The sequence below is a fragment of the Callithrix jacchus genome, chromosome 1 (assembly GCF_049354715.1).
Source record: "Callithrix jacchus isolate 240 chromosome 1, calJac240_pri, whole genome shotgun sequence".
In the NCBI taxonomy this organism is placed as follows: Eukaryota; Metazoa; Chordata; class Mammalia; order Primates; family Cebidae; genus Callithrix; species Callithrix jacchus.
The window spans coordinates 153,732,110-153,759,713 of NC_133502.1; the positions used below are offsets into that span (position 1 = coordinate 153,732,110).

General features: G+C 34.9%; 1 protein-coding gene and 1 non-coding gene across 12 annotated transcripts in view; one reads left to right on the top strand and one right to left on the bottom strand.

Annotated features, from left to right (window-relative positions):
• SLC44A1 (solute carrier family 44 member 1) overlaps nt 1-27,604 on the top strand; it is a 189,483-nt gene that overhangs the window by 98,407 nt on the left and 63,472 nt on the right. For all 11 annotated transcript variants that reach the window (XM_017975217.5, XM_035253654.3, XM_078373714.1 and 8 more), the window contains 8 exons: nt 7,497-7,590; nt 14,843-15,012; nt 16,983-17,072; nt 20,132-20,271; nt 21,699-21,885; nt 23,112-23,277; nt 24,039-24,195; nt 24,902-24,985. In XM_017975217.5, coding sequence (XP_017830706.3) covers nt 7,497-7,590; nt 14,843-15,012; nt 16,983-17,072; nt 20,132-20,271; nt 21,699-21,885; nt 23,112-23,277; nt 24,039-24,195; nt 24,902-24,985 — 1,088 coding nt within the window. The remainder of the gene's footprint in view (nt 1-7,496; nt 7,591-14,842; nt 15,013-16,982; nt 17,073-20,131; nt 20,272-21,698; nt 21,886-23,111; nt 23,278-24,038; nt 24,196-24,901; nt 24,986-27,604) is intronic.
• LOC118148084 (U6 spliceosomal RNA) lies at nt 11,477-11,579 on the bottom strand. Its single transcript, XR_004734877.1, has one exon. It is a non-coding gene; the product is annotated as a U6 spliceosomal RNA (small nuclear RNA).

Consider the following 27,604-nt stretch of genomic DNA (forward strand, 5'->3'; position numbering starts at 1 on the left):
TGTCTTTACTAAAAATACAAAAATTAATCAGGCATGGTGGTGTGCGCCTGTAGTCCCAGCTACTGGGGAGGCTGAGACAGGAGAATGACTTGAACGTGAGAGGTGGAGGTTGCAGTGAGTGAAGATTGTGCACTGCACTCTAGCCTGGGCTACAGAGCAAAACTTCATCTCAAAAAAGAGAAAAAAAAAGAACTGTGAGTGCTAGTGCATGAGTTGGGTGGTAGGGTACATATGTGCATTTGTTTTTATGGTTCATAATTCATATAACACAATATTTTAAATACATAATGCTAGAGAAGAAAACAGTTTAAAAATTGCCTTTAAAAAATTGAAGTTGCCAAATACTATAAGGACTCGGTATCAAACTTCTTGTAGTTGTGTATGAATTTCCTAGGGACAAGCCCTATACATCTGAGAATATCCAGGCCCTAATATAGAGGCTCACATAGTAGATATCCATAAATGTTTTTTGAAAGAATGATAGGGTGGATTTCCCTGTTCACCTCTATTGCCACTTAATAATTTCTCATTCTTACAGAACAATTTATCCTCAATTCTGTATCTGTGTGAGTTGACACCAACAGGTAAATTGTTCTGCTCCAATCTAAACACTATTTCTGTGAAATCAGTTGTTTTATTCATCTCTAAATAACTCATTTTATTCATTCATTTATCTCCCTGATACATACTATCCAAGTGATTATTCATGTCTCTTCTTCTCTTAAGCCCTCTTGTTTGTCCTCTTTCCTAAACTTATGCCCTGCAGAGAAAACTAAAACCATCTGGTGAGAGCTCCCATCTGAGTTCTTATTTTCAGCAGGGCATGAATTCCATCTTACTTTTACTTTCCTTCTCTTCAGTTTCTGATGAACAGGCTACTTTGCTCCTTATTATCATTATTTTTAAAAACTCAGATAACACATACAGTAGTTCTCCCTTATCCACAGTTTTACTGTTTAGTTACCCATGGTCAATTGCAGTCTGAAAATATTTAATGGAAAAATTTTAAAACAAACAATTCATAAGTTTTACATTTTGTACTTTGCTGAGTAGTGTGATGAAATCTTGCACAGACCTGTCCCATCCCACCTAGACATGAATCATCCCTTTGTCTAGTACATCCACACTGTGTATGCTACTCACCAGTTAATCTCTTAGTAGCCAGATCAGTTATCAAATTGAAAAGACATAGTATATAGAGGGTTTGGTACTACCCACAGTTTTGGGCATCCATGGGGGGGCGGGTCTTGAAATGTATTTCCATGGATCAGAGGGGACTATGTACAGTGTAGTGAGAGAGAAGAATCTCCCTCCTTCAGCTTTATGTGAAATTTTCATCTCAACCCAGCTATACCAACACAGGTGGTGAAGGGAAGGGGAAGACAATGCCTGCTCAGACAGTTCTTCTGCTTTCTCTCTTCTCTAATTCTGACGCAGCATCTCTGGTCCATAAACCACCCTTCACTTCACTCCCTGTCCCCATTGTTCAACATGGGCATCTGAATTGGAATAGAAACATCAGACCTAAGCCCCGGGTTTTGTTTCAACATACCATTTATTGGTACCTATTGTATGCCATGGACTGTATCAGATGCTTTGTGTATTATTTTTATTTTTTGCACTCACTGTCTAAATTCTACATGGCAGTTTACAAATGAGTACAGTCTCCCTAGAGTAGTGATGCATGTCTGTATTCCCAGCTACTAAGAGGCCAAGACAGGAGGATCACTTGAGCTGAGGAGTTCAAGGCCAGCCTGGGCAACATAGCAATATCACTCTCTCTAAAAATAAAAATAAAAATAAGTAAATAAATAAATAGAAATGAACATAACTTGTGAGTCATTTAGGGGCTGACCACGGAGTTTCAGTACTAATCGTTCACTTGAAATTTTTATTACCTTTTCCATGATTCTTATCAAACTAATTTATAATACCTATTTTATCTTTCCTAACACAGTAGTAAACTCTGTCAGAAATCTTGTTTTCCTTTTGTTTGCCTCCTGTTTATAGTATGTAGAAAAAGCACTCCCATTTAACTGTGCTTCTTCAATATAGTATATTTTGAAAAAAATTTGAGTGCTTTATAACCTGCCCTTGAGACAGTGTTTACATTTTGAGTAGAGCTGTGAAGCTTGGTATTTTCTTTTTTTTGAGATGGAGTCTCGCAACTTTTTTTTTTTTTTTTGAGATGAAGTCTTGTTCTATTGCCCAAGCTAGAGCACAGTGGCATATTGACTCACTGCAACCTCTGCCTCCCAGGTTCAAGTGATTCTCCTGCCTCAGCCTCCTGAGTAGCTGGGACTACAGGCGCGCACCACCACACCTGGCTATTTTTTTGTATTTTTAGTAGAGACAGGATTTCACCATGTTAGCCAGGATGGTCTCAATCTTCTGACCTCGTGATCCACCTTCCTCAGCCTCCCAAAATGCTGGGATTACAGGCATGAGCCTCCATGCCTGGTCTACCTTGGTGTTTTCTTAATGATTATTGTTTAGCCATTAAAAACTTTAACTGATTGTGTGGTCCATTCAGATAATGCTAGTTGTGAATACTAATAAATCTTTTGATTATTGTTATCTGATTGTTGGAGACAGTATCAATAGATGATCAGCATATTACCCTTTTTCTTACCAGTCAGTATCAATAACATTTAAACTCTAGATTAATTATGTATTCTTTTTGGCACAGTAAGTCAAAAGATTTGACTTGATATCATTTATAAATGAATGAAATGATCAACTCTAGCAACTGAATTGCCCCCAAGTCAGAGATCAGCAAGGATGCTTGGTTGTTTAAAAAGAAGGCAAATTCTTATATTTGATAATGCAGTTTAAACTAATTCTTTCATTCAACAAATACTTGGTACCCATTAAATATGCATCAGAGATACAAAGTACAGTGCCCACATGTAAGGAGTTTGCAGTATAGTGGAGTCAGAATTCTCCTTATCCTCCACAACATGTAGTAGAAGTCTTGTACGTGGATGTTCAAAATTAATTCACTCAGCAAATATTTATTATGTGTGCCTCGTATGTGCCAACAGTGGTTGACAGATGATGCCACATTCTTACGTGGATAATTTCTGTAGGTGGATACTTCTTGGGAGTTACAAATATGCCCATATTTTTCATGGGTTACTAGGAATTAAAATTGGAAAATTATCTTCCATTCTCTCAGCATATAAATAGTGGTTTCCTAATTAGAGAAAAAGAGGTTAAATTCATTAGACATCACAAGGCAATGGAAATCTTTCATAATAAAAACTGTTCTGCATTGAGAGGTGCTCTCTTCTATTAATTTCAAACTTCTAAATCGTATTTTAAAGAATATTTCTTCTTTAATCTATCATACAAATATTGTGGTGGTAAATTAAACAAAATTTTAAAGCAAGAAAAATTAGCCTTCGACATAGCAACTCTTGGATTTGTATCTTTATTTCAAATAAGGTGCTGTTTTAAACCGTTGGTTCACAACTAAGAGTGCTTTTGCCTCCCCAAAGATAATTGGCAATGTCTGGAGAGATTTTTGGCTGTGGTGAGAGCTTAGGGAAAGACTACTGGAATCTAGTGGATAGAAGACAGGGATGTTGCTAAACATCTTGCAATGCACAGGACAACCCCCTACAACCAAGAATTGTCCAGCACAAAATGTCATAATAGCAAGATTGAGGAACTTGTTTTATATAGTATACTTTGTAGCAAATGGTGAAAAGCATCTGAACATTGTACATAACACAAAACATAATAGATTCAAAACAAGTATTTTATCTTTTCCCCACTCAGGATATCTGTTTTATTCAACAGAAAGCTTTTGGATGACATCTGTGTACCAGGAAATATAGATTCCAGACATTCCAAAGGCATAAGGTTCAAGTTCTCAAAGAGTTTGCATTACAAAAACAGAGATAATATATAAATAAAAAAATTACAAAAGCATATGTCATGTTTTATCATAGAGCTAAGTAGTAAATAGCTTTGTTGGGTGGGTCAGAGAAGGCTTGACAGAAGAGATGAAGTTTGAATAATGTGTAGAAATTCTGCTCAGACATTAATGCTCAGGTGCTAGCTGGGAAAGAATGGAGCAAGCAGAGGGAGCAGCATATGTGGAAGCCTGGAAGCTTGTTAAACAGCAAGCATTGATTTCAAGTAGTTTATTATGTTAAGATGAGTTTGGAGTTTTAGGTAGAAACTTGCTTTAGAAGGATCTTGATTCCAGAGTGTTTGGACTTCATCCTGAGGATAGAGGTATATAGTATGACTAATTTGCATTTTACAAAGACCATTCTGATGGTTATATGCAGGATGGAGATGAGAAACACTTTAAAAGAGTATTTTAACTGACTCAGTAGGAGATCATGAAAGTCTGAGATAACATAGGAAGGTCTAATCCTCAGGATGCAGTATCTCTTGAATGGTATAGGAAGACAGTAAATAAAAAAGATGTAGGATGACTTGTATGTTTCACAGATGATGGAACCATTAACCAGGACAGAAAATATACAGGCAGAAAAGTACATGGTGGAACTAATTTTTCTCCAGAGATGTTCTTTTTGGGGTGTCTGCAGAACATGTATATATATTTTTTTGCCTAGGAGTTTATTGAATACTTGCCCAATTATGAGTATTAGGAATGGCACAAAGGAAGCATGGCAGCTTAGGGGCAAAGAATTCCACTTCTAAATATGCCACTGATTGTATTTAAGGCCTTGGAAGTATTACTTTTTTCATTTTTCGTCTGTAATATTTGGAGTGTAGTGATGGAAATGTACCTCTTAGGGGAGTCGATATAACTGATACTGAGCTAAAGAATAATAAATAAAGAGTAAATAATTGACTTATACAGCATTTGAAAAATTGTAGTAGTTAAACATTCTGGGGGCCATAGCAACCATTTACCATGATAAATGTTTTTACACTAAAGTTAGGGTTTCTCAGCTCACTCATTTTGATAGTCTGATTAACATTGGCTGAGTTGCGTGGATTGCCTCTGGTGTGCTTTAGATAAGCTTTTGTTCTTAGTTTTCTGCTTTTCATTACTCATTTATAATTTTTACCTGCTTTTGCATTAGAAGGAAAACTTCGTCTTACCAGTTATATCCAAACTTTGTGTGCTAAGTATTATTTATACTTTCACTGTAAAAAAATAAAACAGATTCTACCTTCAAAATGTTCACTGAAAATGCCTTAGCTAATGAACATGAAAGAAATACAATTGTAAAATCTTTGCCATTACTGCACCGTTTTAATGTTCTTCATTGAGGCTTCTCTGTTCATCAACCCTTTGAGTAGGAAGCAGTATAAGATTTCTTATGATTATTACTACTAACACATTGTAAAGATCTTTTTCATTTAATCTGTTTAGTACAGGATCTATTTAGTACTGGCCTATTCCCGGAATACCATCAGAGATAAGGCTATTATCCTTTCATTGAGTATTATCCTGGGAAAATATTTATAAAATTGAACTTCATTGCACCTGCTGACCTCCTTTTTTAAATGAAGAAAGGGTGGGGATAGAGATTATGCTAACTGAATTCAGATGAAGCTGTGGGTTTGGCAGCACTGACACAAAGTGCTTTAGTTAGGGCCTTTTATTTTGTCCAAGTCAATTCCATCCTGGACTCTGAAAGAAGTAAGTTGACAGTTCAGATCAGGAAGTTGATGATCACATTGGGTGCTCTGCACTTATTGACACAGTTGCTATTTTTCATAAGCAATTCTGTACTAGGACTCCTAGCTATTTGAGGATTAGTCTAAAATGTTTTCTTGCCATTATTGTGATGTTTTCTGCAAAATTGCTATAAATGTAATCTAGTGGCATTATATTCAAGCATGAAAGACATTACTCTTAGAAGAGTTAAATATTTAATATTCATGCTTAGCCTTTTTTAAAAAAATAGATTGTTAAAATGGAAAAGAATAGTCAAGCACATTTTTTAAAACTTAGTTTCTTACTGAGGCTATCTTAACCTTAAAAAGCTTGAAGAACTGCCACGTAACTTGTAATTATCTATTTAAAAATATTTTGCATTGTCAAATTAGTGGGACTATCTTTATATAAAATATATGCTACATGTGCTTATTTTGGTATGCTGTTAAGGCTCACATATTTAAACACTTAGGATTTTTGCTGGTTTGGGGCAGCATTGCTCAGTTAATGGTTACCTTTCTAAAAATTAATTTTGATTGATAGGACAAGATATAAATGAAACAAATATATTCCCAATTTTGTTGTATCATTAAATCAGTCTTTTTTCTATATTCCCTTACAGTTCTTTCTCATATGCTTACATGCCTTTTCCACAATTAACTCAGTGTTGCAGTCTGCTGTTCACATTATATTTTAAGCTTTTTCCATGGTGGTATAATATAAAAGTTAATTATCATAATACAAATACAAAGCTATTCTGTTTACTTAAGAATAAAGTATTTGACCAAATTAGTAATCTGGTAGGAATATCAGTTAATAACATATAAACAGTTTATGTGATAAAATGCAGCAAAATTAGAACTGGAGCCTAAGTCTCCTCACTTAACAATATATTATACAATGAACCTTCGAGTATTCTAGTTGCTGTATTTTAAAATTAGCAGGTCAGTAAAATAAGACATATAGGATTTAGTGGACTGTATTCATCTCAATTTTCTATTTTAAGAAAATGTATAATACCAGCTTATAGAGTTATACTGAATTATATAATATATAAATGTAGTACATAAACTTTACATTATATACATTTTACATTCATTAGATATGTGTTGGCCATATAATCAGAAAGATTAATGGTTTTTTGCATAACCAATCTAAAGTTGAATGTAAGCTTTAGAATCTTACACTCCGAAAACTAGGACTCATATTTATCAATTCTATAAATTTGTTCAGTTTATTTATAGTTAGAATTGATTCCTGCTACCCTTACAGTTTTCCTGCTTTCCTGCTTTTTTTTCTTCTCACGTATTATCTGATTTTACATGTGTTATGTGCAGTAATTGTAAACATTTAGTAATGGAAAGCATAGGAAAGATAGACATAGTGTGTAGTTGAGTACAGGCTTTGTAGTCAAAGAGATGTGGTGTTTAATACCAGCTCTACTCTTACTAGCTCTGTGTTCTTAGGCAAGTTATTTACCTTATATCTTAGCCTCTATTTCCTTCTCTCTAAAGTAAGCTTAATAAAACCTGCCTTATAGAGTTATAGTAAATTTTATAATACATAAATATCATCTTGCAGAGAACCTGACATTCAATAAAGGTAGTTCTAGTACTTACTACCTTTAATATTAGTTAAAATTTGTACATCAATTACATTAATAGTAATTCTAGAGAAGAATCAGTTTTAAATGATTGAAGACTGATAATATAGATCAAATCAGATTTTTATGAATTCTATGATGTTTGGAAAGTTGCATATGTTGAATAATACAAAATAAAATGAATCTGTAAGAGAATTTTTTCAGACTGTTGGGCCAGCTGACATATAATTTTTCTTTTAACAGGTTCAGCACTATGTAGCTACAACCTAAAGCCTTCTGAATACACTACATCTTCAAAATCTTCTGTTCTCTGCCCAAAACTACCAGTTCCAGCGAGGTAAATTTTATTACAAAGTTGTTAACTTGTGACTTGTTTTTGTAGGTAAATTTTAAGCAATATATGTTATTCTGAGAAAACAGTCATTTGATGATACCTATTGGCCAGGTCCAATACTTTTATAACAAAAATTTTAAAGTAGCAATAGAAATGACATGATTTGTTTCATATTTAAAAACAACACATAGACAACCAACTTTTTGTGTTCTGGGTTATTTTAAATTTCTTTTAGGGGCTTGCTTTTTTTGTTTTTATTTTCATGCCATAATTTTTAAGTACACAAAACCACTGAATTGCTGTAAAATCTGCAACAAAGTCAGAAACCAACTTTCATAATCTCCAAAGAGTTTTTGAATTGATCCCAGTAATATTTCCTGGGATTGTTTATTTACTTTGTAAATTTAGAACATATGCCAGTGATTATTCCCCTTGGTTTCTTTCAGGTTGTATTTTTTAGGTAACATTCTCCGTATTAGGTTGTTTGCTGTGTCTTATTCAACAAACATTTATTATTAAGTACCTACTGTGCGTAATACAAAGATGAAACAAGAAATGTTCTTTGGAAGGATCTCAAAGTAGTTATAAGTAAAGCAACATTTAACATTATAAATAGATTTTTGAAAGGAAATGAATTATCAAACATTGTAGAATATATCCTCAGAATTAGGTAGGTATATGTATATGCGTATGTGTATATTTTTGTATATGCGCTCGTGCACGCACACACACCCACAAACTTTGGAGTGTTGGTCAGATCACCACCTGAGTGTATATTGCCAACTGTGTGTAACATCAGTCAACTTCTTCAGGAAAATTGTCTTGAGGCCACTTTTATTGTATCTCAATATATTAGAGAAGCTGTTGTATAAAAATTTGGGGGACTCATGTCTACTTTCTTTCGGATTACTTAAGGGTGTAACTTGGGTTTATTAGTTTGAATTTGAAATTTTCTGTTGAAAGTAGAAAAAATCAGTTAAATATATTTTTAGCTCATTTATCTTGTGAAGTTGCTATTGAAAATCAAAATTTAAAGCCTGTAGACATAAAAATAAAAAGACTATTTTAAAAGATAGTAAGAAAGACCTACAAATTATGGCCTTAAACCAACAGGTAAGGAGATTGCATTCATAAAAATTGAGAATATTAGGGAGGCTGTGGCAGTAAAGAAAAGGAGATTCTTTGAAAAGTCTTAGGAGAAAATTTATCCATATAAAAATGAAAAAAGCTCTATACCCTTATGTACCCAAGTAGTAAAGTCTGTTTTAAATATCTACTTTGAGTATAGAATCATGCTTTCAAGATTAAAGCATATTATGACAGGATAACCAGAAAGCCCAGGTGTGAGAGGGAGGTCTCTGCTCTCCTGTAACGGGGGTTGGATGTGGGGTGGGACAGCTCAGCTCATCCTGCACCTCCTCTCCTTCCTCTGACCTCTGAAGCAACCATATTGAGGACTGTCTGTTCCTGGTTATATTGGGTTTTCCAGTTTCTGGTGCACACATGCATCTTACAGTGTCCTAGGGGTATTCACTGGAAGACAGAGCATAGTATTAGGGGAGAAGATTTTAGAGATGGACAGAAATGGCTCCTAACAAGATCATCATCTAATATCTCACTAATCTAGAATGCAGTGCTGAACCTATACTATCTGAAAACTGACTGCATGCTGTGTGTATGCTGTGTTTAAAGATCCTTATGTTTTACTTATTTTAGTACATCACAGTCTAAGTATGCTATCACTTTTGTCTGAACTAAGTCAGTTGGAAAGCAGGAGAGAACAGTTGATAAAAAGAAGGCAAATCTTGTTAATACCAGAGCTATTTAGTATTAGGTAAACAAAGTAAAAGGATCCAAGAATAAGAATAAATTTGTTTTAATAAAAAGACTTGGGCATTGCCCCATTCCACACACCTTAGGAGGTCTTTCTATAAAATTCTAGAACCTCTTCCTTTCGCCTATCCTTCCTGGGTATTCAGGGACCTTCTATAGCTAAAAGCATCACCTGTTTTAGAGAAAAGCAATTGTAAACTAATTTTCACTAAAGTATTAGTGACATACAATAACCAGACAATTACCATTCCTAAAAGCTTTTGAATTTTAAAAATAAATGCCAAGAAAGAGTTGTATTTTATCCAGATACATAACTCTGTATTGGTGAAATGCCAACCATTGTAGCAATATAGGGAATAACTAGCCTGTATGTTTACAATGCTTTTAGAAATAGCCAGATAAAACAGCAATAGTAGAAACAGATTACATAAATTCACCTTATTCCTCATGTATTTAGGTACCTCTGGATGCCAGAAAGGTTACTAGGTTCTGAGAAATTAATGATACAATAATGTAAAGATGAGAAATTAATAACAAAAGGCTGGGTATGGTGGCTCATGCCTGTAATTCCAGCACTTTGGGAGGCTGAGGGGGGTGAATTGCTTGAGGCCAGGAGTTCGAGACCAACCTGGCCAATATGGCGAAACCCCATCTCTACCAAAAACAGAAAAATTAGCTGGGCATGGGGTGCATGCCTGTAATCCCAGCTACTCAGGAGGCTAAGACTCAAGAATTGCTTGAACCTGGGAGGTAGAGTTGCGGTGAGTCAAGATTGCACCATTGCACTTTAGCCTGGGCAACAGAGCAAGACTCTGTCTGAAAAAAAAAAGAAAGAAAGAAATTAATAGCCAAGAAAAAATGTTATTGTTCCTGGTTTTCAGTGGAGGATTCAAGAATAAATTAACATTTACAAATCATCTGCTGTGTGCCAGCTATTCCACAGTATCACTCATATACATTATCTCATTTAACCTTCACAAAAACCTATCAAGATATTGCCCCCAATTTGTAGATGAGGAAATAGAAGATGAGAGAGGTTACAGTTAAGTTATCTAAAACCATACGACTAATTGTTATAAATTGGAATTTGAATCCAGGATGTTGTAGTCTATATCACAGTCAGAGTTCAACAACGACGAAGAGTGTGGAAGTGAAAGAAGACTGGACACGGTGACTCATGCCTATAATCCCAACACTTTGGGAGACTAAGGCAGGAGGATTGCTTGAGCCTGGGAGTTCAAAGCAGCCTGAGCAACATAGCAAGACCCTATCTCTCTGTAAAAAGTAAATAAATAAATAATAAAAATGTATTAAAAGGGGTGAAAGAAGAGAAAAAAGAAACACCAATCCATATTTAGTCTCATATTTCCTGCCTTTAGGGTACTATAGAGATATTGCCAGAAAACTTTATTGTTATACTTTCTGAAATAAAACTTTCGGCTAGAAATCATATGTAATTGTTTATTTATAACCTGAGGATCTAAAGTAATGTTATGAGATACAGACTCCTGCCTTCTTGTGAAAGCAAATGGACAAGTGGTATTAGGCATTGCTTGTTATCATACTTTAAGGAGCTTATTAACTGTGATGTTCTGAACTGAAAGTTAAATGTACAATATGTTTGCCAAGGTAAGATATAATTTTCATATGAGGGACTAATGTAAAACTTTTTTAAAGGCTCATCATAAATTCATTTTGTTCTTGTTGACTGCTTCAGCAAGTGAAACAACATCACTTCGTAATGTGACTATGTTGACATCTTTAAGATTCAATATTTGGTGGGCTTTGAAAGGTGGAAAAACTTAATGTATATAGAATACCTTTTGCTTGTCCTTTTAATTAAGAAGCACAAAATGTGTCATTTAGGTAAGATACTAAAGTAGAAATGATCTCATATACTGGCTCCTAAGAAATATTATTTTCTCAGAGACATATGGAATCAGTGAGTTCAACTCCAGCTAAATTCATTAAATCACTTGGGATTTAAATGCTAAAATATAAAACAAACCATTTCAATGACACAATTATTACTTAGTTTTTTTTTTTAATTTGATTTAAAAATATGGAACGCTTCACGAATTTGTCATCCTTGCGCAGGGGCCATGCTAATCTTCTCTGTATAGTTCCAATTTTAGTATATGTGCTGCTGATGTGAGAAGTTTATTTATTTTTTTTTTAAATAAGAAAACAATTCAAGTATCAAAACCCTATGCCTGGTAGAGTTGTTATTATTTGGGGAAATGTTGAGAAAAAGAAAGACAAATAAGGAAATCTAGTTTGTTTAGATTTTAAACAAGCGAATCTAGTGCTTTTTACTTTAAAGCTAAGTATTTTATTTTATTTTTGAATAATGTGCCTACATATTATTTCCTGTTATGTTTGTCTTCTATTTTTGTTATTCCTTACCACTAGGAACAGATAGACAATGTAGTTAATCAGCTTGTGCTAATTTTATACCTTTAAATTTAGAGTGTCAGGTTGGTTTTTTTTTTTTTAGCTGACATAGATTGAATTTTGGTGTGAAGGATTGTTGTTATTTTGCTCCAGTTCTTTGAAGGATACTTATAAAAGTACTCTTTCCAATTGGACAAGTGTTAAGAAGCAGTGTAAAAATGTTTGAAAGGGTAAGTTCAGAGCAGATATTACCCAGCATTTCCTCCTAAATAAAAATGAAGGGTTTTTATTTTGAGAGTTATAGTCATTCTCTTTTAAAATCATCTCTCCTCATCCTAAATTTGAAAAGAAGAAAAACACTAAACATACTGGGCATCTGTTCCTATATAATTTTGGATCATCGATTTATGGGTGCCCTCTTGAATGATCATGATGATCTGAAGAGACTTGCGGAGTACTTACTCCAATGGAGAAAGTAAGAGAGAAACGGAGTTACATGTAGGATGCAAGGTTAGAAGAAATGGGGCTTTTATAGTTACCTGGCAGCAAAAAGAAAACAGGAAAGCTGGGCCTAGAAAAATAGTGGGTACTTGAAAACAAGAAAAAGACATTGGTATCTTTAAGTGGATATATTTTATGTTCAAGGTTGGAGGCAAGTGAGTTAAACAGAGACTAAATCAGAGATGATAGAGTAATAAATAAAGAGAATGGAGATATAGATAATCATGAAACAGAGAGGATTTTAGTTTTGAAGGATAGAACACCAGGCTTTAGTTTTAAAATATGGTTAGAAGAGTCCTTAGGCAGAGACATTAATTTGCAGAGACAGCATCTAGACAACATCAGAAATTTCATTATGACAGAGTTGTCAGCCTAAAGGTTTCTGTCACAAATCAGCTTCTATTGACTTAGAAATTTAGAGTTAAGGCTGGGTGCAGTGGCTCAGGCCTGGAATCCCAGCACTTTGGGAGGCCAAGGCAGGCAGATTACAAGGTCAGGAGACAAAGACCATCCTGGCTAACATGGTGAAACCCCATCTCTACTAAAAATACAAAAAATTAGCCAGGCGTGGTGGCATGTGCCTGTAGTCCCAGCTACTCAGGAGGCCGAGGCAGTAGGATCGCTTGAACCTGGGAGGTGAAGGTTGCAGTTAGCCAAGATCATGCCACTGCACTGCACTCCAGCCTAGGTGACAGAGCAAAACTCTGTCTCAACAAGAAAGAAAGAAAGAAAGAATTTAGAGTTGATCTTTTTGATTCTCATATTTTTTAGCTAAATCTATTTCACTTAAAGGTATTCTATAATTTAACTTTTTTTCTATCATTAGCGAAGGTTTTTTTGGTTAAAAAGCAATGACCTAAATACCTATAATTCAAGCATTTCTTAGAATGCCCTGGCTTCCTGCACTTTCTGATACAATATCAAACCTTTGGCATTAACTTTCAATAATACCATTTTGGAGGTTTACACACATACACAAGGACACAAGAGGCAATTTTAAAAAATGAATATTAATGTCTTATGAAGTCATCATTTTTGGATATATTTACTAAAGCAAGACTGAGGCAAGGCCGAATCTTTAAAATTATATTATTTTAATGTTCCACCAACTATGACAGCATGGAAAATGTTACTTATTCTTACCACTAATGGTGTTCATTTACTAACATTTAAGGGAAACTGATACATAGTGTGCTTATACTCTTATTTGAAAAGACACATTATTTTTCAAAAAAGGAAACAAGGATAGTGTTTTGCATCAGGTCATACAAAGTTGCTTAGCTCAGCTTAGAAACTTTTTAGTGCCCAACCATGTAATTTTATTCACTTGCTGGACCACAATACAGTGGGAACCAAGAATGAGAACACATTTATATCATTCCAGTCAAAAATGTTGTAGCTGCGACTTAAAGTTCTATGAACATATTTTCATGGATACCATTAAAAAAAGTTATAAGAGCAGTTCTGGAAATGTGGGATTCATGTTAGCGATGGCTAAATTTTAACATAATGCACACATAAGTGTGTATGCATGGACTTGCATATGGTTCTCTTAGAATCCAAGTAAATCACAACCGAAGGCATATTCGTAGTTCTTTGTTTAAAATCTCTCAGAAGTTGAACAGTGTTATAACAAACCAGATTAATGTCACAGTTCACTCATAGCTGTAATCTTTCACGAGTAAAAGCTTCAGTCCATATAAGCCTAATACAAATGACTAAATAATTGGTTATTTTGCATCTTTTAGACACAGATAATCTTAAATTAATAGTAACTGATAAAAAGAAAATAGCCCAGAATTCTGTGACCCTAACAAGTTCAGTATTTTTCACTTTTTAAATATTTTCTGTTCTCATGATTAGATACACTTTTTCCTCTTCTATTATTACATTATCAACATTTCCATATATTAGTACTCATCGTTACTGTTTTAAATAGCTGCCTATTATGCTGTTTGTTGATGTCTCAGCATGAGTTTGTTTATCTGAGAGGTATTAAGCTTATGCCGTAAACACCTTTATTAATCTGAGATTTTGTATGCTGTGTTGTTAGAGGAAACATACTATTAATGGTGGCACATTTCAAGTAAAAGCATGTGCTTTTTATTTTTAAATCGCTTATGGCAAAAATTCATTTTCAGTTCAATAAAGTATGTTTGTAAGCTTTGTCATCTGCCCCTTGATTGGTAGATGTGCAGACTAAGGAGTTTTAAGTGTTTGGTTTTGCTTTTGGTAGTTCTGTGTGTGTATGTGTGTGTGTGCGTGCATTTCTTTTCAGAAGGGGAGGGTAATGTCTTCTGTTGGAACATGCACTCCACCCTCTTTGATAAGGCTTGTGGTAAGATTTGCATCACTACCCATGACAGTCATCTTCATAGCATTAAGCACACAGCTCTTAGCTCCCATAATAATGTGTGGAGGGTGGAGTGTATTGCAGCCATATTCACCTTTCATTTGTGTGTTTGATGTGGCATTTATATTAAGTAGGAGTAATTTTTTTTCTGATTTTTTTTTCTTGTGTCACCAGTGCACCTATTCCATTCTTCCATCGCTGTGCTCCTGTGAACATTTCCTGCTATGCCAAGTTTGCAGAGGCCCTGATCACCTTTGTCAGTGACAATAGTGTCTTACACAGGCTGATTAGTGGAGTAATGACCAACAAAGAAATTATATTGGGACTTTGCTTGTTATCACTAGGTAATTGTTTTTCTCATTATTAGCTATTGCATAGTATTGCAGTAGAAGACTGTTTTGTCTTTTAGCCAAAATATGAATACAACTGGGGATACTTGTAAAATGTTTAACTTCCCATAGCCAAAATCATTGTTTCAGATTATATGTAGTTAAGAATATGTACATATAAGTATGTATATATATCTGAAACTCATTACTTTTTTTTTCTTTCATTGGAGAAAACTGGTGTTTTCCCAAACATTGGTTACTAAGTCTATACCTACTTTAATATGATAGCAGGAGGCTTCTTTTAATGAATCAACAACCCTCTGTTTTTAGTTATGATTCCTAAAAGGTAGGTTTACTTATACAGGAGGCTACATATTCTCTTATGTATTCCCATCTAAGAACTTAGATTTCTGATAGATTACTTTTGAAGTATGCACTTTCCTTTTCATTGCTGCAGTGCATAGTATCAATGTATTGCTGGAAAAATTAGGAAATCTCCACCTGTTAGCCACTGAGTTTTCTAGTCAATAAATAGATAATAAATCAAAAACAAATTTTATTTTCAAGGTTAAAACTCACTATATTATTCTAGAACTATATGTAGCCTTATCTAGAACTATATATAGGCCTTCTTAGTTAGGAGAAGTTAACTATGGTAGGAACCAACAGCTATTTCATGATATAAGTAAACAGTATTTATGCCTGTTAACAATTATAACCATTAAGAAGATAAAGCTGTATTTCCATCTTTCCTGTCATTAGAGAGTATTTTCTTTTTGCTTAGGTAGTACTTGACTCAATTGAAATAATGCTGCCCATATGAAAATCTATTTCTGTGATATTTGAAAGGCTCCCATCTGTTTTTGGTTCCTGTACATTTATTGCAAAAGTGAGTACCTTAATAATGTTACCTAGACACAAATCCCAACCATTTATTTGGCTTTGCAAGTGGCCCAAAAAAACTTGACTATTAGTCTAGCTTTATATAAAAAATATTTGGTTTTTGAAATAGTTGAATACTTTAACCAAAAAACTAAAAATCCAATTAAAAATCGTGCCTAAAATGTTAAGCCATTGGAATTCTATTTTTTATCAGGATGATTCTCTTTTGAGGCTTAAGAATGTAATATAAACTTTAAAAATCTTTGTTCATTTGTTTGTGGAATGGGCCTTTACATAATTTTAAAAATTATAAATTTTTATTACAGAAATGTATTTCCCATATGAGGGTTAAATCTTTTTTTTCTTCTTTAAGATTTTTACTCAAGATTATGGCACGTGGGATTTAGCTTGGGTAGATGGTAGCAGAATTGGCTGTATAACTCAAGCAGCTTTTCTCCTTTTTGAGGAGGGTCTCCTCACCTGGGACCCCCGACTTCAGTTGAGAAATTAGACAGAGGATGTTTGGCCATAGTAGGCTTCAGGATGTTATTCCATAGGATCAGACCATCCACTGGAATTCTCGAGGAGAAACAGCTAGAAAAGGATAAGACGCCATCTAGTTTGTTGACTGACTGTCAGAGAAGTTAGTTGGTCCTGAAATACATAGATTACTCAATAAAGTATAGCACCGAATTTAACTGATGTCTGTCTATGTGTAGTAATTTTTCTTGTCACCAACATGACATGTCATTCTCTACACTTTGTGTGCTGGCGTGTATGTTTGCATGTCTGATGTCTTCCCCGTGGTGAATCCACAACAGTCTTGTGCTGTTTTTGAGTCACCATGTGCATTTGCATGTGTTTTTTTTTTTTCTGCAGTTTATTAACCCACAGTTAGGTGACTTTGGTTTCGAGTGATGCTATTTAAGTGGTACAAGTAGCAAAGCCAAATACAACAGCAGCCTGTTTCCTTCCTTATCTAAATTGTGGTCAGTAGCAACAAATTATTTCCCTGGGGGAAAAAATAACACTTGAAAGGGTTTTTCTTTGTATTTACCTGCATTTTCAAATAATATTCTGTATGTTCTCTATGTTCCCTGCAGTTCTATCCATGATTTTGATGGTGATAATCAGGTATATATCAAGAGTACTTGTGTGGATCTTAACGATTCTGGTCATACTTGGTGCACTTGGTAAGCGATTTATTTGTTTGTTTTCATGGTACTTAACTACTTTAGTAGAAAATAGAAATAAAATTTATTTTCACATGCTGTATCTTAAAGGAAGAGTATTAATTTTTGCCTTAAAATTTTTCATAATTATATTTGCCCCCCCCCCATTTCATCACTGTTAGCATTTGAAATCCAGACCTTTTTTCTATGCATATGTATATGAACATATATGGTTAAATTTTACCTGCTGAATATGAAATCTTTTAGTAATGGAATTTGTCCTCATTACATTTATAATCTTCACTGTTATGTTTAGTCTTACTGTTCTCACCTGTTGTCTTTTCCTAAAATTCATTCTTTCTTGTTTTGTTTTCTCTCTTTGCTACATGAGCTATGTTTTCTTTGGTTATCTTCACCCTTGCTTTGATGGTATACATTATATTTTCACTTCTACAGTTGTTTTCAGAAAATTCTTTAGACTACTGTGATTGTTCAAGTCAGAAATAATATATGTTCAGTTCTCCCCTACCTCCCTTAAATTTAACATAAACTTTCCTTCCTTTCATACCTACTCTCTTCTCCTCCCTCCCACTTTTTGCCCTTGCTAAATACTTGGGTTATAATTAAAGTATTACTTTCACTTGCTGTATCTTTTTCAAAATCTTATTTATCTTTGCCTTAAAAACTTTCATAATTATATTTACATTTAAGTTTTCCTGGACTAGTTTTAGTAGGAACTACTGGTCCTTCTTTCATAAAGTAGTACAGAACTGCTAGTGAGGAAAATTAAATCAGTTATTTGGAAATACATTTGAAGAGGTCTTCCTGAAGGTAAAGGAAAATGACAAAAAAAGTAAAATGTTAATTTAGAAGATGATAGCAGAAGAATAAACAATGACCTTAGGAGACAAAAAAACCAATGGAACAGAAATAATAATCAAATACAGAAATAAAAAATTTCAGAATTGAAAAAGATTTCCTCAAAAGATCATAGGCAAATTTAATTAAGATTCAGAATTAGGCCGGGCACGGTGGCTCAAGCCTGTAATCCCAGCACTTTTTGGGAGGCCGAGGCGGGTGGATCACGAGGTCAAGAGATCGAGACCATCCTGGTCAACATGGTGAAACCCCGTCTCTACTAAGAATACAAAAATTAGCTGGGCATGGTGGCGCGTGCCTGTAATCCCAGCTACTCAGGAGGCTGAGGCAGGAGAATTGCCTGAACCCAGGAGGCAGAGGTTGCGGTGAGCCGAGATCGCGCCATTGCACTCCAGCCTGGGCAACAAGAGTGAAACGCAGTCTCAAAAAAAAAAAAAAAAAAAGATTCGGAATTAGACAAAACTTTAAAACTCTACATATTAATAGTGTTGTGTTGATTAAATTAGGTCACATCTATAAAGGACTTAGCACAGTTCCTAACTCAAATTTAAATGTTTAATAATAAATAATGTCTACCACGGCTATTGTGAATAGCTTCCTCCTTGACATCATTATTACAATTTCATTCTATTTTTTTAACTTAATCTTTTCTTCTATAATTTATTTCTGTTTATAGAAAACATTTTTTTTTCCACTTTCTGAATATATTAAACATTTTTTCAAACAATTTTGTTGTACCTGCAAGACTTCAGAATGGAAACATTTCTCTTGTTCTAAAATGTTTTTCACCAATTTCTGGTAGTTTTGATTTGTTTCCTCCTTTTCAACAGATGAAAAATTTATACTTAGTGTTTGCCATCGATTAGGGTATGGAATTTTCCTTTGACGCTATTCACTTTTGAGTGCAGATGTTGATGTATATCAACGTTAGTTCAGTTTTTTATCTTCCAGACATTTATTGTATCAGTCACACACACACATATCTCTACTTGGAATCATCCATTTCCTTTCTGTGACCTACAAGGCCTTATGATTGTGGTCTCCAGATTGTATCTCCAGATACCTCTCCGCCCACATCTCTACCACTTTCCGCATCGCTCATTGCAGTAGCCACAGTGGTTTTCTTACCCTCATACTAGGCATTCATTGTTCTACCTGAGCCTCTTTGAAGCCTTTGCCTGGAGCACTCTTTCCTTAGATAGTTTCACAGATTGCTCTGTCTTTGATTCCGTTGCTCAGATTTCATCTTATTAATACCAGTGAGACCTTGCTTACCCATCTTAAATAAAATTGCAAAGCTTCCCAAACCAAACACTTTATCCTTCTTACCATGAGACTGTTTTTTCCTTAGGCTTAATATACTATATACTTCCTTGTTTTCTTTTTTTTTTGTTGTTGTTGTTGTTTACCTATTATTATATAAGTTCCATGAGCAGCAAGAGTTAGGACTTGGATTTGTTTACTGTTCCATCTCTAGCTAGAACAATAGGTGCTGTAGCATTCAGAATGTTTGCTGAATGGGTTGAACGTAGGTACATAAGTCAGCTTTCATATATAGAGGTAGACTTATCTCCCTCTTCAGTCTCGTTCTTTGAATCTCTCAATCAGTGTTGGAGATTAAAAAATGCTCATCCCTAGCACCCACCACTGTCAGAGATTTCCACTTTGTTCCTCCCTTCTCCCTTTGGTGGGAACTATTCTTTTGATTTGCATGTATTCATTATACAAATATTTAATCAACTTCATGACTCTGTCAGGGCTAGGCACAGAGGTGTCTGTGATGAGTACAACAGAGAAGATCCTTGCACTTTTCAAACTTCATTGATGTTTTCTGTGATGCTTATTTCCTTCCTTCAGCCTCCTCAACCTAAATGCTGAGGCTTTTTCTTTGTGATCAGTTCCTCTCAGGGGTATATGTTTCTACTGGCTCACTGTTAGCTTCATAGTCAATAATAAATACATTTGAAGGAAGTTTATTTGATACACTGAAGGATTTATAAGTGCTTACTGTGAAGGATGATAATAGAGTAATGGTCACTTACTTTATGCTGGCAAAAAGTTATAGCTATGTACTTCCCATACAAAGGGATTGCCACCGCATTAGTCCTATGATGATCTGTAGGGTCAAGAAAATTAAGGATTTATGTTACACATTTTCTTATGCTAATTCATGCAGTAACAGTTGGGTTTTTTGTCTCCAGGAGGCACAGGTGTACTGTGGTGGCTGTATGCAAAGCAAAGAAGGTCTCCAAAAGAAACTGTTATTCCTGAGCAGCTTCAGATAGCTGAAGACAATCTTCGGGCCCTCCTCATTTATGCCATTTCAGCCACAGTGTTCACAGTGAGTATAGGCTTTGGTGTGTCTTTCTGTTTTGTGTTTTTATTTGCAGGAGATCATTAATGAAATGGAAACTCTAGCTTTTGCATTTTTAACTCTGATCTCCAGTAGATAATATCTCTGTCCCACCATGTATGAAACACTAAAAAGTCTCTTGAAGGCTTCCCTCATGGATATGTGCTATTTGATGAAATATTTTTTCTACCATTTGCTTTTTGAGAGAGGATTTTCACCTAGAATATTTACATTACCATTTGCTTACATATTTCTTATTGTTGTAATATAATTACTTTTTAAAAATGGTTCCCTTTACTTTAGAAAAGTATGTTAAAAAATATATCATTCCACTTGTTCACTAATTATTTCCCCGCTTTTCTTTCAAACTCTTTGTTTAACAGTATGGCATTATTTGAAAAATATAGGCGTGGCGAGGTGCAGTGGTTTATGCCTTTAATCTCAGCACTTTGGGAGGCTGAAGTGGGAGAATCACTTGAACTCAGGAGTTCTAGACCAACCTGGGCAAGATAGTGAGATCCCCATCTCTCCAAAAAATAAAAATCAGTTGGGCATGATGATGCACACCTTTGGTCTCAGCTACTCAGGAGGCAGAGGTGGGAGGATCACTTGAGCCATGATTGTGTCACTGCATTACAGCCTGGCCAATAGAGTGAGACCTAGTCTCCAAAAAATATATATGTGTTTGTGTGTGTGTGTGTGTGTGTGTGTGTGTATGTGTGAGATTCACTGCTTAGGTATTAAGCAATAAAATTACCAATTAACATGAGGTTAAATAATTTATATGTATATCTTTCGTTCATCATCATATTCTTTCTGAAAAAAAAAAATCAGTCTACTTCTCAAAGCAATCATGAGCTTTTTATTGAGCATAAGAAACAAAAAATAAAGCCATAAAACCATTGCTGCCAAAAGATATTTGTTAGTTATTGTTATACAGATATTACAACAAAATATGAATGAAATAATCTCATTTTAGGTACAATTTGCTTTGCCAACTGCTGGAGATGGGACTTGGTGGTGGGAGGAGGCAAAGGGTGAATCTGACACAGATCCCACTCTTAAGGAGTTCTTGGTCCAGTAAGGAAGATACAAATAAAAACCTCGTTTTTGTGGTGTATCTGTTCAGATAAATTAAGAGTCTCATCCTGACTGACAATATGTTTTGATTCATAATGAGTGGCAAAGGGAAAAGGAGAAAAATTCTAGGACGTATTAATAAATTGATAAATCCTTTTATGTTTTGCTTTAAAGGACACTTGGCAACCATAATATACAATTGATAATAAATACTGCAAGAAAGATATATACTGATAAAGTATTATTGAAATGCAAAGAATGCTACCTCCAGGTTTCAGGATGAAGGGTTTTTTTTACTATTTATAATAATAACTAAAACCATTCTCTCTATACAGGTGATCTTATTCCTGATAATGTTGGTTATGCGCAAACGTGTTGCTCTTACCATCGCCTTGTTCCATGTAGCTGGCAAGGTCTTCATTCACTTGCCACTGCTAGTCTTCCAACCCTTTTGGACTTTCTTTGCTCTTGTCTTGTTTTGGGTGTACTGGATCATGACACTTCTTTTTCTTGGCACTACCGGTAAGAAGATATGCTTCCTTTCTCTTGGTGACAGGCGTGGTTTGCATTCCAATATTTTAGAACATCAGAGAGAGGTAATTCTTCAGACATTTGTTGATGAAGGTCCAATAGCTATCAGAACTTGCAGTGGTATGGCCCTTCAATAACCTACTCCACAGTCGTGATTTTTTTTTTTTTTTTTTTGAGACAGAGTCTGGTGTTCAGTGGCATGATCTTGGCTCACTACAACCTCTGCCTCCCAGGTTCAAGCAATTCTCCTGCCTCAGCCTCCCAAATAGCTGGGACTGCAGGCTTGTACCACCATGCCTGGCTAATTTTTGTATTTTTAGTAGAAATCGGGTTTCGTCATGTTGTCCAGGCTGCTTTTGAACTCCTGGCCTCATGTGATCCGTCCACCTCGGTCTCCCAAAGTGCTGGGATTACAGGTGTGAGCCACTGTGCCCAGCTCATCATATTCATGATTTTTTAGAACATCCTAGCAATGGAAGTCTAGATCAGGGAAGGCCTAAAATTGCATTCTAATTTTGAAATGGTCATGAATTTGAAGTAAATTCCTATACTGACACAGACATTTGGATTTACCATAAGATGAACCAGTGAATGCAATGTCACTCAGGAGTTACCTCACATCCCAGGTATAGCCAGGGATCTACTTACTTTCTTGGGATTTTCTAGTTTGAAAATGATCTGACCCTAGTTAGAGCTCCAAGTGATGATATAGTTCATAGTTAGACAGACTTTCTTATAGCCATACTCAATATCAAAGGGTAAGCTTAAACAAAACTAATTGCAAAAAGTATCATAAGGATAGTAAACTTGTATGTAACTGTGTAACTTATCTGTCCATTCGGTACACACACTCAGCAATTGAATATATTAATTTCTGTACTTTGTTAAGATATCATGATGATTGGATAAATAATAGGTCTTGAAGTGTTTGAAAATTCACACCTAAACTAAATAACTGATAATGTAAGAAGAATTTTATTAAATAGAACAACTTGTAAAAGCTTTATGTAATGCCTTTGAGGACATCAAAATGCATAATAGTACAATTCTTAATTTTACAACTTTTCAAGTGTTAGTTATTTTTGTCCCTTTATGAAATAGCACTAGGATCAGGTTTGTGGCTAGGGATAAGGCCCTATATTGTCTTCTATTTAACTGCCATATTTCTGGGTTTGTACTTTATGTGCTTCCTCTTTCCTTGCTTGATATTTTCCTAGGCAGTGCTGTTCAGAATGACCAGGGCTTTGTGGAGTTCAAAATTTCTGGGCCTCTGCAGTACATGTGGTGGTACCATGTGGTGGGCCTGATTTGGATCAGTGAATTTATTCTAGCGTGTCAGCAGATGACAGTGGCAGGAGCTGTGGTAACGTACTATTTTACTAGGTGAGAACTGGTTGTTATCAGAAAACTCAAGTTCATCTAAGGGATGGTGTCCAAGGCTGGAGGGAAAGGGAATCAGACTGGGGCTGTAGGAGTTTCATTTATTTAACAAAATAATTAGAAATGAATACAACAGAGTGTTGTATATAGTTGATAATTCTGGGAGGTGGTCAAATGAGAGATTATTGTTTTATTTATACTTTCTGCAGTTGTCTCAAAAAATTTATTATGATGTCACAAATTGTATTTAGCAGAAAAATAAATCTTATAGTGGTGCCATATGAACTTTTGCTTTATATAAAAGTCAATCAAAGGACAAGTCTTTTTAGTTTTAGATCAGAACAAGTGTGAGTTCCCTTTGCTAACTTTAGAGCCAAGTATAAAAGCTTTAGGCCTCATAGTTTTCTATTATAATGAGATTCCAACTCTATATTGAACATCTTTTTAAATTCTGTTTTCTGATTATATGATTAACCCCATAAGTATTCACTAATAAAAGCTTTCAGAGCACAGTTTTATTTAACTTCAAGTATTAGAGCATCAGAACCCCACAAAACTACCGTAGAGCAATGACATTAATTTTATATAGCATGTCTGTAGCATTTATATTCATTATATATCACTTGGCAATTTTGTCATAAAGCTAAAATAAGAATGATGAGCTGATTTTTTTTTTTCACTGCATTGGACTCTAAACTATACCTGTGTTTCTGTCCTGATCTAGGCTTTGTCTTAATTGTCTTTTTGGTCATTTTTTAAAATAGGGATAAAAGGAATTTGCCATTTACACCTATTTTGGCATCAGTGAATCGCCTTATTCGTTACCACCTTGGTACAGTGGCAAAAGGATCTTTCATTATCACATTAGTCAAAATTCCACGAATGATCCTTATGTATATTCACAGTCAGCTCAAAGGAAAGGTAAGGGGAAAATGCATTTCTGTACTTTCTGTGGGCACATTCCAGACCTCAGTTCTGCATGTAGTAAAGTACCAAATAATGTTAAATACAAAGTTGTGTTTTCTTCAAAGTCATTACAAGGTGAAATCCAGCCCTTCTCCCTTGTTGCCCAGTCATGCACTCTGTATGCTCCAGCAAAATTCATCCAATCACTAATTGCTAAAAGTATCCTGTGCTGCTCTTCCTCTCTGTTGACTCACATACCTTTCTCCTTAGAGCTTCTTCCCTATCCTTGACCATCGGAATAACATGCATTTCAACATAGTTTAACTCAAATTCTACCCCTTTGTAGAAACCTTTCCTGATTCCTCCCATTTCCCAAACAATGCATCTTTTTGTTCTCCACTCTCATAACACTTAGTATCTGTACTATATTCTGATTCTAACCATTTTGTGTTTAGTATTTTTTTTCTCCTACTAGATTGTAAGCTCCTTGCAGGTGTTATAAATTTCACTGTATCTTTTATGTAATAAAGACAAAATAAATATTCAACTGAGTAAAAATAATTCAGTCATTATATTTTAAGGAGGTAATGGACAAGTATGGAGGATTTGAAGCATAAACTGTGATTTTTAACTTTTTATTTATTTTTCTAATGTTCGAAGTCTTCTGTATGACAGTTTAATTCTTTCGTTTTTTGATTATTTCAATTTTTCCCCCATCTAGGAAAATGCTTGTGCACGATGTGTGCTGAAATCTTGCATTTGTTGCCTTTGGTGTCTTGAAAAGTGCCTAAATTATTTAAATCAGGTAAAATATTTTAAAAATAAATCTAATATTTACTTTCAAAGATGGGTTCATTGTTTCTTCTCCCAAGATAAAATAAACTAAATTGAAAGATGTTTTTCTTGTGGTACTGTACATTGTATCTTTGTTTTAATTGTTTTTTTAATAGTATGTCTGTTTCAATCATACTCTTATTTTTTAAATTAATGAAGGTGCTTACCAAGGCTCATTATTATTTTAATTTTTTTCAACTTTTAGGTTCGGGGGAACGTATACGGGTTTGTTACATAGGTTATTGTTTTTATTTTAATAAATAGATAACACATCACTAGGGTTCATCTTTCAGGAAAAACATTTATCTCTTATCCCTCAATTCACATTCCTTCATCTTTAAAATTTTCCCTAAGAATCTGACTATTCTACCTATTAGTATCCTTTCATTTTTAAAAATGTTGTTTGAAAACTTCAGCATAAAGCTGTGTGACACTTAATCCTTTTTACAACTAGCTACTATCATTCAAACTAGTATGCTCTCTATGCTGATACTTTTTTTTTTTTTTTTTTTCCCAACTGGTAAACACTATGATACTGGCCTGGGAAATATTATCAAAGGGAGTACTATTTATAAGGTTGAATGGAGGAATTGGGAATTGATATTTATAGGATAACAGGCCTTAGGGAAATGGGTTAGTCCTTTATATCTGAGGATCTAGGAGTCTCTGTGGGGCACTCCTTCCTTCTTTTCTTTATTTTTTTAAATTACTTTTCCATTCTTTGAAAATCAATTCTAATGTATTAATGCCCTTATCTAATAGGCCAGAGATGAAATTGACTTTCTCACCATTTATTGCTAAGTGATTGAAGACTAGCATTGCACTTTGCATTCACTTCAGGATAGTCACAGGTTGATAGTCCTATGGCCATGGTATTGAGCATGCCTGGGCTTTGATTTATTGGGTCCTATGGTAATATAAGAAAGTAGGTATGATGTTCCATTAGCAAAATACATTCTTATAGATCATAATATTCCCTATGGATGTACAAGTGTTTGGAAGCTCATTCTTAATATAATTAGTAATGGCCATAACAACTTGAAAATTTTTGTTCTTTAAAATTGGTTTCAGGCCAAGTTGTCTTTATCAGAAAGTTGATGGATACACCAAAGATGATCATAATTGCATTTTTATACACACCACTAAGTAGCTTATCCTTGGAGAGATATGCTAAGCCCAGATCTCTAGGCCCAAGCCTACTACCATCCCCTAGGTACCTTTTACTTTTGCAGTTTTCCAACACCGGACTAGTTCCTACTGAATCTTAATGATTCTGCCTGAGCGTCACCTCCCAGAAGCCATCCCTCTTCACCTCAGCCCCTCTGCTAAGCTTCTAGTACTAGGTCATACCTTAATTTTCAAATGCTAACAATACTATATCAAAATTATCTGTTAACTTCACCCTTAAACTCCTAGCTCCTTTAAGGTAAGGATCTTCTTTTTCTTGGTTTCCCCAGAAGCTAGCACAGTACCCAATATACAATAGGTGGTCTTTAAGTGTTTTCTGAATGAATTATTAATTATATTAGTGAACAGTTGGACTCTTTAAAAAGACTAACAGGATGATATAAAACTATAAAAATACTGAAAAGGAGATGTGCAGTTATACTAAGAAAGAAAATAAATCATATGATATCAAGATAGCTGATAAAAGGTTTAAAAAATAGAAGGTTTTCAGCATATCCCAAGCTAAACATTAGTCAGTGATTTAGTACCGACAACCCTGAGATGTTGGTCTTTGTTGTACAGGTTTTGTTCACTTTGGATCAGCATTTTGTAGGCATGATGTTTGAGGTTTAAGCAGAACATTAAAATAGTAGTAAATCAAACATGTGAGCAAAGGCTTAGGGAGAGTTATTCAACTCATACTTAGTAGTTCTGTTTGGGAATACAAAGTGCTACAATGTGGGGACTGATCACCTGCAGTGCTTCATGTCTCCTGGGCTCATAGGAAATGCCACATGTGAAATGTGGCCAACACAACTCTGTAAGGCTAGCATTATTTTCTCATCTGTTTTATAGATGAGAAAATTGAGACTGGCATCTTGTGACAGATCACAAGACCTAAAAGTGGAAGAAGTTTTCAACGAAGTTTTCCTAGCTCTTTCCAGTATATCACACTGCTGCCATTATATCACACTCATATACATGTAAATATATACATATTTCTGAGTGACATAAACAAACACAAATATGGTTTATTATAGAAAATGCAGACATCTCAAGTTATAATGATTCATTCTGTCAACTAAGACAATGATGTTTTTAAAGAAAATCTATTGAGGTCAGGTGTGGTGGCTTATGCCTGTAATCCCAACACTTTGGGAGGCCAAGGTGGATGGATCATTTGAAGTCAGGAATTCGAGACCAGCCTGGCCAACATGGTGAAACCCCATCTCTACTAAAAATACAAAAATTAGCTGGGTGTGGTGGCACTTGCCTGCAATCCCAGCTGCTCAGGAGGCTGAGGCAGGAGAATCCCTTGAACCTGGGAGGCAGAGGTTGTAGTGAGCCAGAGGTGGCAGTGAGCCAAGATTGAGCCATTCCACTCCAATCTGGGCAATGGAGCAAGACTGTCAAGGAAAGAAAG